At 38.2% G+C, this 16,267-nt stretch overlaps 1 protein-coding gene across 2 annotated transcripts; it reads left to right on the top strand.

The window, feature by feature from the left end:
- The first annotated feature begins 1,304 nt into the window (after window positions 1-1,304).
- sel1l (SEL1L adaptor subunit of ERAD E3 ubiquitin ligase) lies at window positions 1,305-16,119 on the top strand. 2 transcript variants are annotated; one of them, XM_052098644.1, is made up of 21 exons: window positions 1,305-1,883; window positions 2,098-2,144; window positions 2,459-2,630; window positions 3,014-3,181; window positions 4,343-4,448; window positions 7,370-7,532; window positions 7,727-7,780; window positions 7,890-7,949; window positions 8,331-8,412; window positions 9,449-9,603; window positions 9,821-9,877; window positions 9,987-10,055; window positions 10,889-10,966; window positions 11,053-11,115; window positions 11,206-11,293; window positions 11,785-11,933; window positions 12,021-12,186; window positions 13,418-13,492; window positions 13,718-13,890; window positions 13,970-14,098; window positions 14,260-16,119. In XM_052098644.1, exons 1-21 carry the CDS (start codon window positions 1,826-1,828, stop codon window positions 14,464-14,466), a joined length of 2,319 nt encoding a protein of 772 aa, XP_051954604.1. In that variant the 5' UTR covers window positions 1,305-1,825; the 3' UTR covers window positions 14,467-16,119. The 2 variants fall into 2 exon arrangements, with proteins under 2 accessions (XP_051954604.1, XP_051954606.1); XM_052098646.1 differs by having other exon boundaries at window positions 4,346-4,448.
- Window positions 16,120-16,267: the final 148 nt, after the last annotated feature.

Raw genomic sequence — 16,267 nt, forward strand, 5'->3', positions numbered from 1 at the left:
CTTTATTCATGGCAGTGTTTTTGGGCAGATTTGTGAGAGAGCCCACTCCCTTGGATGAAAAGCAACCCCACATGGATGGTCTCAGGATGCTTCACTGTTAGCACGACACAGGACTCATAGCGTTAGTGATTCCTTAGCCGACTCCTCAGGAGGATGATCCTGGCACTTGCTGGACACGCTGGGATGTCCTGAAGCCTTCACTGCAGTTGAACTTCTTTCTTTGAAGTTCTTGATGATACGGTAAATGGTTCTTTCAAGTGGAATATTCTTTGCTGCAATTTCCTTGCATGTGAGGCCATTTTGATGCAAAGTGATGATGGTTGCACGTCTTTAGAGGTGACCATTACTAACAAGCACACAATGATTGGAAGCTCTTATAATCTAATCAGAATGATAGTGTGATTTCACCTGACTAGTACTCATTCACACTTCCCCAGGTGCTGCTGAGATGATTAGTGAAATTATGTTAGCTGGTCATTTTGTGCCAGGGCCAAAAAACTGTGAAATTTTGGTTTTTGTGATAACGTAAATTTTTTTGGCCAATGAAGCTTTTTGCAATTATTTAAAATGCATCTGATCACTGCACAATAATCTAGAAACAATGTGAATCAACACCACAACAACTGAAGCAGAAAATGTTGCAAAACATAAAATGTATGTCACTGCCAATACTTTTGGCTCCGGCTGTAGAGGCACGGAAGCAGTATCAATCAAACGCTATAGAGTTACCAATGCCATTGTAGAAATTCACTATTCATAGCCAGCCATAATTTCACTTCACTGATAGCTTCATAGCTTCACTGATATTAAATAAATAGTAGCCTATTTGGCTGGTCATGTGATCCTAGCATGGCAGCCCCCATGAGGGGACCCTCTCCATAGAATAAAACCGCTATTATAAGGTTACTGATACCGCAACAGTCTTAATCCCTTGTGAGAATCATCATTTTAGACATATGTTTAAAAATGACAATTTATTTCTTTAAGCGTAAAACTTTTTAACAAGAAGAAAAAAGACTGCATCTTCACTATAATAACATTTATTATTTTATATTCAAATATTTCGTAACTCGCATGTTGTTTACTTCTCACACTGCGGTCAAGCACACAGCTGTGAGAGTGTCAGCTGTTCAAATACATCCTGCAAGATGTCGTGTACGCTTCTACTCCATTCGTGTTAACGCAGACGCCGTAATGCTATTGTGTGTGCACATCTGATTGGTCAACAGAGTGATGCAGCTCAACGATTGGCTATCAACTATGGTCGCTTATCTTGATTGGTGGATCCGGAGATGATTAGGAAGCGGGGGGTTAGTCTGTGATCAGAAATATGGTGAAACACGAGAAACCGTAGCACGGCTAAACTATTACTATCTTAAATTACTGGATTTTAGAGACATTGGAGTTGCCTTAGAAACATTATAACAGAAGTTGGCTTTGAGTAAATTCACGGTCTTCGACTACCACTGTACTAAGCTTAGAGAAGTGCTCTTTGTGGTGTTTGTTTAGCATTGCTAGCTGTGTAGATAGCGTGTCAGTGAGTTAGTAATTGGGGTACTAGCTGCAATGCTTTGTTAGTGGACTTCAGGGTTAATGTCTGAGTTAGAGGGCGTATGGATTATTTAATCATAACCCGTTTTGTATCTTCGGAGAAGTCTCTGGTTGATTGGCTCGCGGGTTAAGTTTGATAGCTAGTGGGTTGTGCCGTACACTGACAGATCTGTGAAGCTAGATGGCTAGTTAGTTCAACAGATAGCTGGTGTGCTGATTTAATCGTTCAAATCAGATTGTCGGTCGTTCACTGCGTTTTACACACTCTGACGGTATGAATCCCATTAAGAAATCTTGCCTGATCCTTATTCTAGTTGTAGTTGTTACAGCTGGTGAGTCAAAGAGACTCTTCTTGAAACATACAATGCTTTGTTAATTATATAATCTTAAATTAAGACATTTAAATATTTATTAAGGACTTTATTAAAATGAAAGCACTTTAACTGTTTAAAAAATATATATCTATTAGAAAACATATTGTGTTGGAAGTGTATGCAAGAATGTATTTTGAAGCTGTAAGATTACCATTCATCACTTTAATTGCAGATATACCTCCAGATGATGAAGGTGCTGTGGAGGGCAGTCGTTCTCAGGTAATACAGAATTATAAAATGAAGACACATTATCAGAGCCATATAATGTAAGCCTATGCAGTGGTGTTTGATGTTAAACTGTTGTTGTATCTTGTAGCTTTCAGTTTTAAGCCACTCAATAACCGCTGCAAAACAGTTATTAGATCCCATGTGTCCTCAACAGTAAACTGAAAAGGGTTTATATTTTAAAACAAGACCGTGCAATACCCACAAATAGTCATTAAATCATGGGATTTAGTGGCACAAATGTGTAAACAATGATAATTTCCGATTCATCATTTTAAGTTTTCTGTCTGTTGTCTTGTCCTAATCAGAACACTGATGACAATGATAGCTCCAGTATTGTGGTAGGACATGCCTATGTCCCTAAACATGCCCAGGCTGACAGGAGTACAAAAGACACTCGTGTTGAGAGTGAGGTTGAAGGCATTGAAAAGGAAGACCTTCCAACTCAGCCACCTCCAAAAGAGGAGCAACTGAAGGAAGGTAAGTTGACCTAGAAGGGCTGAATCGTAGTTTCAGCATCTTGAAGGATGGCAGATGCATCCTGAATAAGATAAAGCAGCATTCAGGTCTCTGTCATTAGATTAGTCTGAGTTTTAGCATTGTGTCCTCCTTACTCTGATTATGAGAGCATCATATCAGCTGCAAAGCAAAGTTGAATATATTTAGTCTCATATGTCCCTGTAAGTTCATGATTGTTAATGTAATTGTACAAGATCCTTGCTTCTTTTGAACTGCCTCGCTGCTTGAGTTGTCTGTTGAGAAAAGAAACCTGTTCACTCATGCATTCTCTTGTGTAGTTCGTTTCCTGTGAAAGTGTCTGGTTGATGTGTCAATTTCCCATTGGTGTTTATTGTTTGGCATAGTTCCGTTGGTGATCGGTGGAACAGCCTCTGGGGAGCCCTGTGTCTTTCCTTTTCTATTCCAAGGGGAAGAATACTCTGAATGCACCACTGATGGCAGAGGAGATGGGAGGCTGTGGTGTGCAACAACCTACGACTACAACACCGATAAGAGATGGGGCTTCTGTGAAAGTGAGTGAGCTATTATTGGTAGTAGGGTTGCACGATATGGTGGAAAAAATGCCTTGGGGAATAAGTAGTAGAATAATGCAATATTCAGAATGCAGTGTGATAATTCTATAATGTCGCCATTGGAGTGCGTGGAATGTTGGAACCCTCACCACCCAAATTTACTGAAATTTATTGGGAGGAAAAAAATGTATCACAGATACAGAGATCACAATCATTGTTTGTCTTTTGTTCCAAATATTATAGACTGCATATAATATACAGTATACGGGTTTACCATTAGCTGCACATCCACAAATGTGATGCACTCCCATCATTTTAGTCAGAAGTACTTTTTGGGAAAAACATATTTTAGTCTCAGCATTCAAATGATGAATGTAATAATAAATATTGATTTAATGCTCTTATGTGCTATGTGTGACAGATCTTAGTAGCTACTCACTCGTAGGGTGTGTGGTGCAACACACACACTATGACTTCTAGCATGAAAATACATGAATGAACATCAGAGGGCATGTTGAAAAAATACAGTACAACTTACTGAAATGTCAACTCTCATGTAATTGTCCGATCTCGTTATGTTGAAATGACATGGAGAAAATTAATGGAAAATATCTTGTGCTTTGAATTTTCACACTGCATGCACCTACTCCAAGTGACAATTGCGCTCCCAGTCTATTCTTGGCAATCTGCATCACCATAAATATTACTTTTTAATTATTATTGCAACCTTTTGCAATATGCAAATCAATATAAGTGAATTTGAGATGTTCTGATAAATGCAATATGTTGTGCAGCACTAATTGGTAGTGCACACTGATGTGCTAATCATTCTATCACGGTTCTTATTGAGACACTACAGTTTACTACAAATGTGATTACTACTTTGATTAGAATTAAAGGTGTTGTTGGCATGGTAGTAGCATGTTGTTTTTATGTTCCACTACTCTTGTCATGTCAAGAAATAAGTAGATTTTTGTCCTCTACCATAAGCAAAGAGCATGTTATGCTCCTGAATATTGTGCAGTTCTTCAATGCAAAAAGCTTGGATGTAAAAGACATGGCATTTATCAATGCTGTTAATGCCTTCCTTGATACCAGGTATGATTGCAGCATTTGCAGTTGTTGTATCAAATAAGTGAGTGTTTTTACCTGTCCTCACAGCAGAGGAGCAGGCGGAGCAGAGGAGGTTAGTGGAAGAGACAGAAGAGCAGTACCAAGCCACAATCCGGATGCTCAACGGCACCAACCGAAAGAGCCAGAGGAAAGAGTGAGTTGTGCTGTCTTATTTTTTTGTTTCTTTTGGCTTGGATAGTTTTGTGTTCTGTTTTGTTCTCAAACGAATCAACATACTCTTTATTAATTTAACAACACAATAATTGGCCCAGCTTTTGTTCTGTATATAGGCTGGAAAGTCACCTAAGCTGTTGTTATTGCATTTTCAAAATTAGCGGTTTTCTAATTCAGCTTATGTCAGGTTCACAAGTTTGTGTAGTGTTAGGCATATGTAGTTCATTATATTATTATACAAATTTATTGTAGATTTTATAGAAGTCATGACATGAGGAATAAAGTTTTTCTTAATCTTTTGACATAAAGGTTGTTTTGCTATAAAAGCAGTGTAAGTTTTAGAACTCAACTTTTCTCCTCACTACAAAAAGAGCATTTGTTCAAACCATGCTGCCAAAATGACTCGTTCTCTATTTCCTCCACATTAAGACACACTGTGGTAGACATTTGCAACTGACCACCTCCACAACAATACATCAATGCCTACTTTACCTTTTCACTTCCGTAGCACCGACCAGTAGCAGTGAGATGGCAATGAGCGAGCAGGTCAGTCAAGAGCAGAGAGCCAAACATTTTATTTTTGAGTTTACTGTCAAGTCTTAAAGGAGAAGCAGCACAAAAACAGAGTATTTCTGAAAGAGGGTCAGAATGAGGGTGGAAAATTGTAATTTACATTTTACATTTGAGGGCTCCACACTGCGACCAAAAATAATTGATTGCGACAATAATTTAAAATCTAGTCGCCTTTGACAGTCAGGTTGTGGGTTTCATCAGATATCTTCTATTGTGAGTTATTGAGTTAATCTTAGAGCATGCACCAGTGTGTCTCTTGCCACTGTCAACACCCGTTCTGTTGTGATGATGAGCTCGCTGCACCACACGCAACAACAAAGCCAGCACGAAAGAGTCATGAATAAACTCTTTTGAACCGTGTCTTTTTCATCCGAAAAGAACTGAGTGTTTGAACTCAGGAGTTCAGGTTAGCAGTTTGAATCTGATTGACTTCCTCAGTGAATCAGCCATCAGTGAGCTCACAACTGGGAGTGCAGACATTTCAAAATAAAAGTCCCATGTTTATTTCGGGCTTCTTTATAATTATTTTCTGGTAATTATTGGATCTGGGATTTCATTCAATTTGGACTCTTGTAGTCTCTGTGTCTGGGCCATCCGGTAACGATAAAGAAAGACTATATATACACAACTATTACACAAGGTGCAAACATTAATTGATGCTCAAGAAGACAACACTATTATATGCATACTATACGTAAATATCTGTAATGTAGATTCTAAAGAGCAGTACTAAATAAAAAAAACAATCTTATCTCTTATAGTATAGATTATGAAAGTGTTGTGAACATTTGAGACAAAAGGGAATGCAAACTTATCTTCCCAACTCTATATACTGTTTATTAAGCCTCCGATTAATGTGTTATCAGCTGTCTTCCTTTTCTTTGGCTTTCTGTCTTGTTTCTGATCAGCAGTCTAATTTGAGCAATTCTGTGATTTGGCAACTAAAAACAGCCATTTGACTCAATGTTTCAGTTTATGAGCCAATGTCTCGTAAGTAATTTTTTTTTAGTATGGAGCCCTGCGTTTACATTTAATCGTTTAGCAGATGTTTTTATCCAACGCAACATACAAATGAGGAGAACAATAGAAGTGATTTTATCAAACAAAAGTGTCAACGGTATAATAAGGGTTGCAATACAGGTCTCACATAGCTTAGAGCAGTATACATAGCTTTTTTTTTTTAAAGAACATAAATGTAGTGTGTTAGAATGAAGGGGATAGGTGTTCACAAAAAATGTGTGTCTTCAGCTGTTTTTTTCAAAGAGGCTAAAGATAGAGCTCCTCTGGTGGAATTAGGCAGGTCATTCCACCAGTGGGGAACAGTCAAGGTAAAGGTCCGGGACAGTAATTTTGTGCCATTCACCCGCAGAATGCGGGTTCTGGAGGGCACGTATGTCTGAAGTAGTGAGTTTAAATAGTTTGTTGCGGAGTTAGTGGTTGTTCTGTAAGCAAGCATCAATGCCTTGAACTTAACGCAAACAACCATTGGCAGCCAGTGCAGTTTGATAAAGAGAGTCATGAAGTGCGAACTCTTGGTCTCATTGAAGACCACTGTCGCTGCTGCACTCTGGATCAATTGCAGAGGTTTGACAGTACATGCTAGAAGGCCTGCCAGAGGAACATTACAATAGTCCAGCCTGGATAGAACAAGAGCTTGGATGAGGAGTTGTGTAGCATGCCCCGATAGGAAGGGCCTGATCTTCCTAATGTTGTACAAGGCAAATCTGCACGATTGGACAGTCCTTTGTGCCTGAATGACTTATCCTAGTGATGTAATGTGTATATGGAGCAGAGAAGCGGCCCAAGCACTGAACCCTGAGGCTCCCTGGTAGCTAGTTGGTGAGACTTGGACACCGTTCCTCTCCAAGACACCTTGAAAGACCTAACTGTGATGTAAGAATTGAACCAGAAGAGCGTGGTTCCTGTGATGCCCTTTGTCGTGAGTGTTGATGGGAGAGTCTGGTGTTTTACTGTCATGTTTTTCAAAAGAAATTTTCACCAATCTTGTGCTGAAAAATTTATTAATATTATAATTGAACCTCAAGGAACATATTCAAATAATAAAAAAGGCATGTCATGACCTCTTTAAGGACATTATTGTTATTTTTGTACAATAAACAATTTTGGTTCTGTTTTGGCACTTGGTAGTCTCAATGTCAAATATGTTAAAGCAAACCAAGAATAATTTTATTGAATTATAATTATATTTATAATTTTCATTTGTATGATTTACTTGTGCTTCAAGTAACATGTCAGAAACTTCCACAACATAAACTTCCTTATGTTTCTGATGTATTTTAATTCTTAAGTTTTTGTTCTCTATTACAGGTTGTATGACAAACTTCTAAAAGTTGCAGAGATGGGTCATACCAAGGCCATGGAGAAGGTGGCATATGCCATGCTGTTTGGAGACTATTTACCCCAGAATGTTCCCCAGGCTAAAGAGATCTTTGAGAAACTGGCACTGGAGGGCTCTCCTAAAGCCCAGACGGTATTTGTAACTTTATACTGACTAAATACCATCCTGATGGTTTAATGCTGATGTTTTTGTGATATGACTTATGGTAAGCCTTTTATGCCATTTAAAGTAGTCATTACATTATTTATACTGGAAATAATGCATTCCTGCTTTATCAATTTTTATTTTCACATAAATGAGGACCCTTTCAATTTGCATTCACTCAGGCCCTTGGTTTCCTATATGCGGCAGGATTAGGGGTGAACTCTAGTCAAGCAAAGGTATTTTATTTCCTTAATGACTTGTATCTATAAATTACAACATGCTTTATTTTAAATATGAACATTTTGTAAATGCTTATTGGAGACACTCACTTTTAAATGATTTCAGGCATTGGTTTACTACACCTTTGGTTCTTTGGGTGGAAACCTAGTTGCACATATGATTCTGGTAAGAAGGATTCTCTTTTATTTTTCTTTATTGAATAAGTGATATTTTAAAGGTATGATCTGGTTTCAACCAGAAACTAGACTTTATAGTTGCCTAGCTTAGTCAAGTCTTAGTTGACTTTGTTTATATCAAGCTAGTTTAGGCAAGCCTGCTGATCTACTGAAATTCTCAATTACATTTTGGCTTGGTTTAGTGAAGTAAAGCTGAAACGCCAGACCCAGCACCATATTTTATCCATGACCTTTGCGTTTACTCAATAAATTGAAACCCGAGTAGCTTGTTTTCTCTCTCATGTTTGGCCTGTTTCTATGCTGTACATATGTTGCTGGTTATCACTGCTATAACTTGTCTGATGATGACTCTACCATACATCACTTTCAGGGCTACAGATATTGGGGAGGTGTTGGGGTTCCTCAGAGCTGTGAATCTGCTCTCACTCACTACAGACTGGTGGCCAATAATGGTACAACATGTCACATTAATGTGCTTTCACAGATAATGTAATCCTCACTTCCTTGTGTCTAATTTCATTGTGGCATCATTTAAAAGATGCTATCTTGGTCCCTTGGTGATCTATTTTTGCTTCCTATAGTGTTAGTGTATATGTTATTTTTCCTAGTTTGTTTTAGGAAATGTTTAGTGATTCAAATCCCACATGTGACCGAGATCAGATTATTTCTTTTTCTTAGCAGTGTAAACATTACATAAAAAATAAATAAAAGAAAATCCTAATAGACCACTATCATATGATGTTTAAGGTCCTAATAAATAAATACATATATATATATATATATATATATATATAGCTCATCCACAGCAGATAACTTTTATCATCACTCAGTACCCACAACTTTTATTTAGTTTTAGTAAATTTAGTACAGAACTTAAAATCAAACAAAATTTTCCCTTTCGGAGAATATAACAAATTAGCTGTGCAGTATGTAATTTGGACTGCCCAGCAAGCATGATGCTTTTGCTCTTGTTATTCGTACACGTGGGGTAATGCACATTATTAAATACATTTTGTAAATATGCACGAGATGATTTAAGTCTGTTTATACTGTTGACAAATGAGTCACTTGAAAAGTTCAGATCAGATCTGGCCTGAAAATTAAAAAAAGGAACTTAAAGGGATAGTTCACCCAAAAATGAAAATTCTCTAATTTACACACCCGTATGATGTTCTTTCATCTGTTGAACACAAATGAAGATTTTTAGGAGAGTTTCTCTGCTCTTTTGGCCCATACAATGCAAGTTAATGTGTGTCAACATTTTGAAACTCCAAAAATCACAACATGCTTTTTGGAGTATCAAAATGTTGTCACCCATTCACTTGCATTATATGGACCCACATGCCACCATTATATGAGGTCCATTATATGGACCTCATGCCACCCCCGATACACATCGGGGGTGGCATGAGGTTAAGTAAATGAGAGATTTTTAATTTTTGGGTAAACTATCCCTTTAAGAAAGCTCTTTATTTTGTTCTTTGTCAGTGGCCAGCGATGTTTCCCTGACAGGGGGCAGCGCAGTACAGCGGATCCGGCTCTTAGATGAGGTGGAAAATCCTGGTTCTAGCAGTGGAATGCTAGAGGAGGATTTAATCCAGTACTACCAGTTTTTGGCTGAGAAAGGAGATGTGCAGGCCCAGGTATAGTAAAACCATGTTGACTAGTTCAGGCAGTTTTTATTAAAGTAAGTTTAACCCTGCTGCATGACCAGCAAAGAGAAACTGGCATTGATTATTGTTTAAGTCACTGCCGTGGTTTTGTTTTGTTGTTTATTTTAGAACTCATGATCTTTTCATATACCTGTGCTTAATGTATTTGATTATCAAATTCTCATGTGATCTTTGATTCACCCCCCAGGTTGGTCTAGGCCAGTTACACTTACATGGAGGTAGAGGAGTAGAACAAAATCATCAGGTAATTTTTCATTCAGGCATATTTCTGATGCTCTGCCATGTAAGTTCTCTTGAGAGCATTTCATCAAACAAATCATTTTAAAGTTACTTTCTTTGTCATCCTTTTTCAGCGAGCATATGAGTATTTTAACCAAGCCGCAAATGCTGGGAATACACATGCAATGGCCTTCCTTGGAAAGGTATAGTCATATTCATATGTGAAGGCTAGGGCTGTCAATCAATTTAAAATTCTTAATAGAATTAATTGCATGATGTGGCGATTAATCGCAATTATTCGCATATCAATATTTACGGCGAAAGGCCCCCAAATAAAGGTAAATAATAGTTATATTCAAGTAAAATAATAAATAAAACTCAAATACGTTATATCATAAACATATTGTGGCAACAGACAAAGAATTTAGACAATACAAAAAGTGTCTTTTTTTTTAAAAGTAAAAATATATATATATATTTTTTAGTTTTATTTCCATATCATTGATCTGTGCTATTTTTAATTGTTGGTCTTTATGTGCTCATGCATTATACATATGCTTTTGGAGCATCTTACTCTGGTTATGTCGAACTTAACTATTTTTCAGCACCTCTAGTCCTAAATGCTGTCTTTTTAGGATGATGGGCTAAGTTAAATTGCATCTCAATATCCCCATCCCAGCTCAGTCCAGCTGTAATTGTGTAAAAGTGCCTCTGAAGGCTGAGCTGCCTGCTGGTTGGTTTGACAAGGTACATTGCCTGTACAGCTGGAGCACTGACTGCCCCCTGCTGCATCAAGATGGTACATCAAGCTTGAATTGCTTGGTTGGAACGTTCCTTATTATGGAACTTATTTGCAGGTCGGGGCATTAATTATTTTAACACATTAAATTGACAGCCCTAGTGGAGAAATGTTTTTGTATTTCCATTTCTTGGACCGTAACTACAGTATATTGTCTCACTCTTGTCTTTTTTTTTTCCATCATTCCTTTGCACACATTCACAAACTCCATCTATTGGTCTCTCATTCTCGTCTCAGATGTACTCTGAAGGCAGTGAATATGTGCCTCAAAACAATGAAACGGCCCTCCATTATTTCAAAAAGGCTGCAGACATGGTGAGAATATTTGTTCCCATCATTATTGAGCACCAGTGATCATTTTCAAATGTTCTACACTAACACTTTCTGTTTGCAACTTGTAGGGTAACCCGGTTGGCCAGAGTGGTCTTGGTATGGCTTACCTGTACGGAAGGGGTGTCCCTGTGGTAGGTTTGTTGGAGAACAGACTCAACTGAGCTCCTTAAGATCATGGTACATCATCTTGTAAGATTAAAAAAAGTTAATTGTTCTGGCAGAGCTTTGACATGGCCCTGAAGTATTTTCAGAAAGCTGCAGAGCAAGGCTGGGTGGATGGACAACTACAGCTGGGAACAATGTACTACAGTAAGTGTGTATGATGGAGCGAGTGAGATTATGTACTAATGTTTGAGGGTATTTTGGGAGAAAATCTGTAAGCAATCTCTTTAAAATAAAATTACAATGATATCCAGTTATCTTGAATGTCTGAAAAGGTCACACAAAAAGGCATGAGAATTCAAAATATATCTAAACCTATCTAAATATATTTCTGATTTTGTCTCAGTCATTCTTGTTGTCTTTTTGGTTTTTTTTTTCTCTGCCATCTGTCTTTCTAGCTCACGTTTCCTCCGCTCCAATTTCTATATCTTATTTTTATCTTAAATCACAGCAGACTCCTTTTGGTTTGGTTGCCTAGGTGATTGTTACCATGACATACTCCCACCTGCATTCTGCTTTGACATGCTCTTGACAAACATTAATAACTTAGAAGTGTCTTAGTCACTTCTGCATGTGGGTGTTTGAAGAGTGTGAAAAGTATGTTCATAACTTTTTTTTTTTTTTTTTTTATCTTATAGATGGCATTGGGGTCAAGCGTGATTATAAGCAGGCTCTTAAATTCTTTAACCTGGCATCTCAAGCCGGCCACATTCTTGCCTTTTATAATCTGGCCCAGATGCACGCCACAGGGACTGGAGTCATGCGCTCCTGCCACACTGCAGTAGAGGTAAGGTGTATTTTCATCACATATGCATCCATCTTTCAAAAAGCTTTTGTGATCGTGGAGATAATGTATGTGTATTTGTGAGGGCAGCTCTTCAAGAACGTATGTGAGAGGGGTCGCTGGTCTGAGAGACTCATGGCTGCGTATGGTAGCTTTAAGGAGGGTGACATGGACTCTGCTCTACTGCAGTACCTACTGCTGGCTGAACAGGGTTATGAGGTTGCCCAGAGCAATGTGGCCTTCATCCTTGATCAGAGTAAGTCAATGCTCTGCCCCTACAACCAGAGGGCGCCAGACCCCTCAACTCCTGCACATAAATTATAGTCTAGTAATCAGACCTTCACTAAACTGCATCAAGTTTGGTCATCATTGCAGCTTGTGGCCAAGAATTGCCTGCTTGTACAGGAGAAGAATGTCTGACTGACATGTAAAGTGAGCAAGTTTGTTTTATTTCTGCCGTTTATGACCAGGTTTATCTCAAATATATCATATTACAATAATACAATAGACTGGAGAAAAAAAGTACATTTTAATGGTGACTTGAAAAATATGTATTGTCTGTGTTCAGAATTTTTTGCTCTTCCAAAAGTAATAAGTACAGACCATTGCACAGACAAGAGATGTTTAGAGTTTGATGTCTAATGTAATTTTAGGTACCATGTGCCTCAAACAAAACTCTTGACCACCATTCAGTGATCTGATACCACTAACCTGGGACATTTTGGCAAAGCTATCAATTATTTCAACCTTAAATGCTCTTTGTATTGTAAGGTGGGTTTTCAACCACAGTAGTTCAAGCTGTAGGAATGCCTAGGTGATTAAAGATATGTTAACAGCAAGATGTAATAAAACTTGTGTTTTACCACCTTCTGCTACTTTTACCAACTGCTGTAATGGAAATAAGCACAGTTAGAATAGCTAATAATGTGGGAGACCTGGTAGCTCAGCTAGTATTGATGCTGACTACCACCCCTGGAGTCGCGAGTTCGAATCCAGGGCGTGCGAGTGACTCCAGCCAGGTCTCCTAAGCAACCATTGGCCAACATATTGGCCTGGTTGCTCTGTTTTCACAAAGGAATAAGGGTTGTCACACAGAAATTAATTTCCTTAAATTCTGCTGCATCATCCCAAAAGCTAAACACCACTTGATAAAAATGATAAAATGGCCTTATTACTGGAAGTTGCATCAGCTAATCAAATTAGAGCTTGCCAGATCAAGAAGAACTTGGCAATTTTGTGTGTTATGTACATGGGCGATCTAAGGGCGTACCTTGAACTTAGTTTTTTCATCAACCAGCTTTTGCCCTGTAATTTGCTTTTTGGAATGAATGAGTCTTTCCTAAGAGGTAAAACAGTCTGCTCGGGAAGCCTAAAGAGACCACTTATAACAATGTACTCTTCAATGTTTGCTGTCCCCTGGTAAATTTAAACTAAATGAAGATGCATTATTTTTAAGATACACTTCACTCTTTTTATATGTTTTGCAGAGGGGTCACAGATCTTCAATGAGAATGAAACATATCCACGTGCTTTGCTCCACTGGACCAGAGCAGCCACCCAAGGTTAGACTGTTCTCTTCACTCCATACAATCACACTAGCAAAATGTAGAAGTGCTTGCTGTGATGACCTTATGTTGAGAATGACAATGTTGAAGTGCAGCATATATATATATATATATATATATACGTATGTTTATTTCTCTCTGCATATGTTTGATATTAATGTGGCATTTAAACATGTTGGAAATCAATCATAAAATCTGTTTTGAATCTTTGTTTGTGCACAGGCTACACAGTGGCCAGAATCAAGCTCGGTGACTATTATTTCTATGGCTATGGCACTGATGTGGATTATGAGACTGCCGTCATTCATTATCGACTGGCATCGGAGCAACAGCATAGTGCACAGGCCATGTTCAACCTGGGCTATATGCACGAGAAAGGCCTTGGTATAAAACAGGTAAGATCTGCACACATATTTACATACATATGCAGGCGTGCATGGATTGAATGGTGCATTTATTGTTTGATATCCATAGGATATTCATCTGGCTAAGCGTTTCTATGACATGGCTGCAGAGGCTAGTCCTGATGCCCAGGTGCCTGTATTCCTGGCCCTTTGCAAGCTGGGCCTCATCTATGCACTACAGTACCTGCAGGATCTCAATGTAAGTCATGTCTGTCAATCAGAATGCCCCCCACCCTAAATTGGATTTGTTTGACTTGTCTGGACTGCACTTAACATATTAATTGTTTTGTATTGTTTGCCTGTATAAAGCCAATGAAAAAGAGTTGAGGACCAACCAATAACATTCATATTTTTGTTTAGCTGAAGGAGCTTTTATCTCAGGTGGATCTTGACCAGTTGCTGGGTCCAGAGTGGGATCTTTACCTCATGACTGTTATTGCTCTGCTCTTGGGCACAGTAATCGCTTATCGACAGAGACAGCACCAAGCAGTACCCAGAGCCCCTCTAGCACCCCCTAGACCTCCAGCCCAGCCTGAGCAGCCTGGTGCAGAGCCAGAGGAACAATGAGGGAGCAGGAATCAGAATCGAGGTGACCAAACGGACTAAGATTAAAGGAAAAGGACATGAGGCCTTCTAGCATCTCCTCTTCCCAAAACAGCCACTGTGGTCTTCAAATCCTAAAAGAGCTTTCTGGACACTTGTTGCCCTCTCCAGCCCTTTCTAGTCTTTAAACTGTGGCTTTCAAGCTTGGAAAAAAAAAAAAGGGGGTGGGGTTGGGACTAGATGAGCTTCTACGATATCTTAAACGTGCACCTCAGGGTTTTGCCAGGTGAACTGACATTTGTGCAAATCAGTGCTCACTATGTGGGGGGAAAAGACAATGTTGCTGAATTAATTCCAGTAGTGCTTCTGCTTTTTGATTGCCACTGTGCTAAAAGCCAATGAAAGGACCTGTTGTGTCTCTACAACCCTTTGAAACCCATTTAGATCTTTTGTTAGTATTACAATTCTGGTACAAATCTGGTACATAACTTGGACCCCATGCCTCTTTAGAACACAGAGTGAGAGGTGTGCTGCACTTTGAATTCAATATTTCAAAAGTTTATACTGTAAGCATGTTTTCCTAGCCTCTGTTGTGTTGGACTGAGTGGCTTGCTAGCCGATTTATTGGGTTTGTTAATGTCTTGTTTAAAAAAAAAAAAAAAAAACAATCCCAAATTGTATTTATAATGGCAATATTTGGACAAAAGTAGTCAGCACAAAGATGTACAATTAACATGCCACTGTCTTGCCTAAAACATGCACAATGAAGGATGAATAAACTACACCGTAATCTAAGGTTTGCAGCAAAGAGAACATCTCTCAAAAAGCTTTTTATTCCCCTAAAATACTCACCCTGCCAAATGGTGAATCATTTAGAAAACTACTACCCTTTCATTGTTACAAAAGTGTCCCTGTGGGATGTTCACAGAAAGGAATCAGTGCAATTATGGCTGGTGTCCAGTAGGTTTCAAGTTGTTGTAGCACTAGAAGCTTCTAAATTTATTTATCAATAGTCATTCAAACTTTTCAGTTCAGATGTTTGAAAAAAGGATTTAAATGCTTTCTTCCTCTGCATATAAAGAAAAAATACATCTGAAAGAAACAGAGTTGGCAATAGTGCTCAGTGTTTTTGGTATTACAACACCTTTTTTGTTGTTTAATGAGATCAAGGCATTTAATGCTCTGATCTATTTTTGATGATTTTTGTGGAAGATCTGTGAAATCTAAAAAACTAAATGAAACTGATTTGTTTGTTTCAGGAAGTGGCTATTTGTACGTTTTTGAAATTGTAGGTTATATTTAAAAGAAAAAAAGATCACCTTTTAAAATTGTGAGCATATCTACAAAATGTTATCTACATTGTACTTCGGCGATGGAATATGTCTGTCGTTTCAAATAATAAACTGTAGCAATACTGCAACGTTTGGTGAAAAAGCGTATGTATGTGTGTAGGATGTAATACACTTCAGTCTGTTTTCTATGCAAAGATGCACGAGAGCATTTGTCCTCACAATTCAGCAGTGGTATGAAACCGTATCCCAAATCATATAACGGATTCTTCTTTTCCAGGCTCTTCAAATCCATCATAATACAGTGACAACTAAAAGTAATAGTAATTACATTTTCAGAATGGCAATGTTTTGTAAAAAAAATAAGACAAAAAGCTAATAAACAAAATCCATGGATACACAACTTTAATGTATTTTATATTTTCATCTAATCATAAACTACACCTGTTTAGTGCAAGCGAGTGTTTAGGTCAGTGTTTTGTTTTTCCCTTCATAGGATTTTTGGTCATGATTCATGGTCTGTTTTCTCCCAGGCC

Source organism: Xyrauchen texanus, chromosome 30 (genome assembly GCF_025860055.1).
Source record: "Xyrauchen texanus isolate HMW12.3.18 chromosome 30, RBS_HiC_50CHRs, whole genome shotgun sequence".
NCBI classification, from domain to species: domain Eukaryota; kingdom Metazoa; phylum Chordata; class Actinopteri; order Cypriniformes; family Catostomidae; genus Xyrauchen; species Xyrauchen texanus.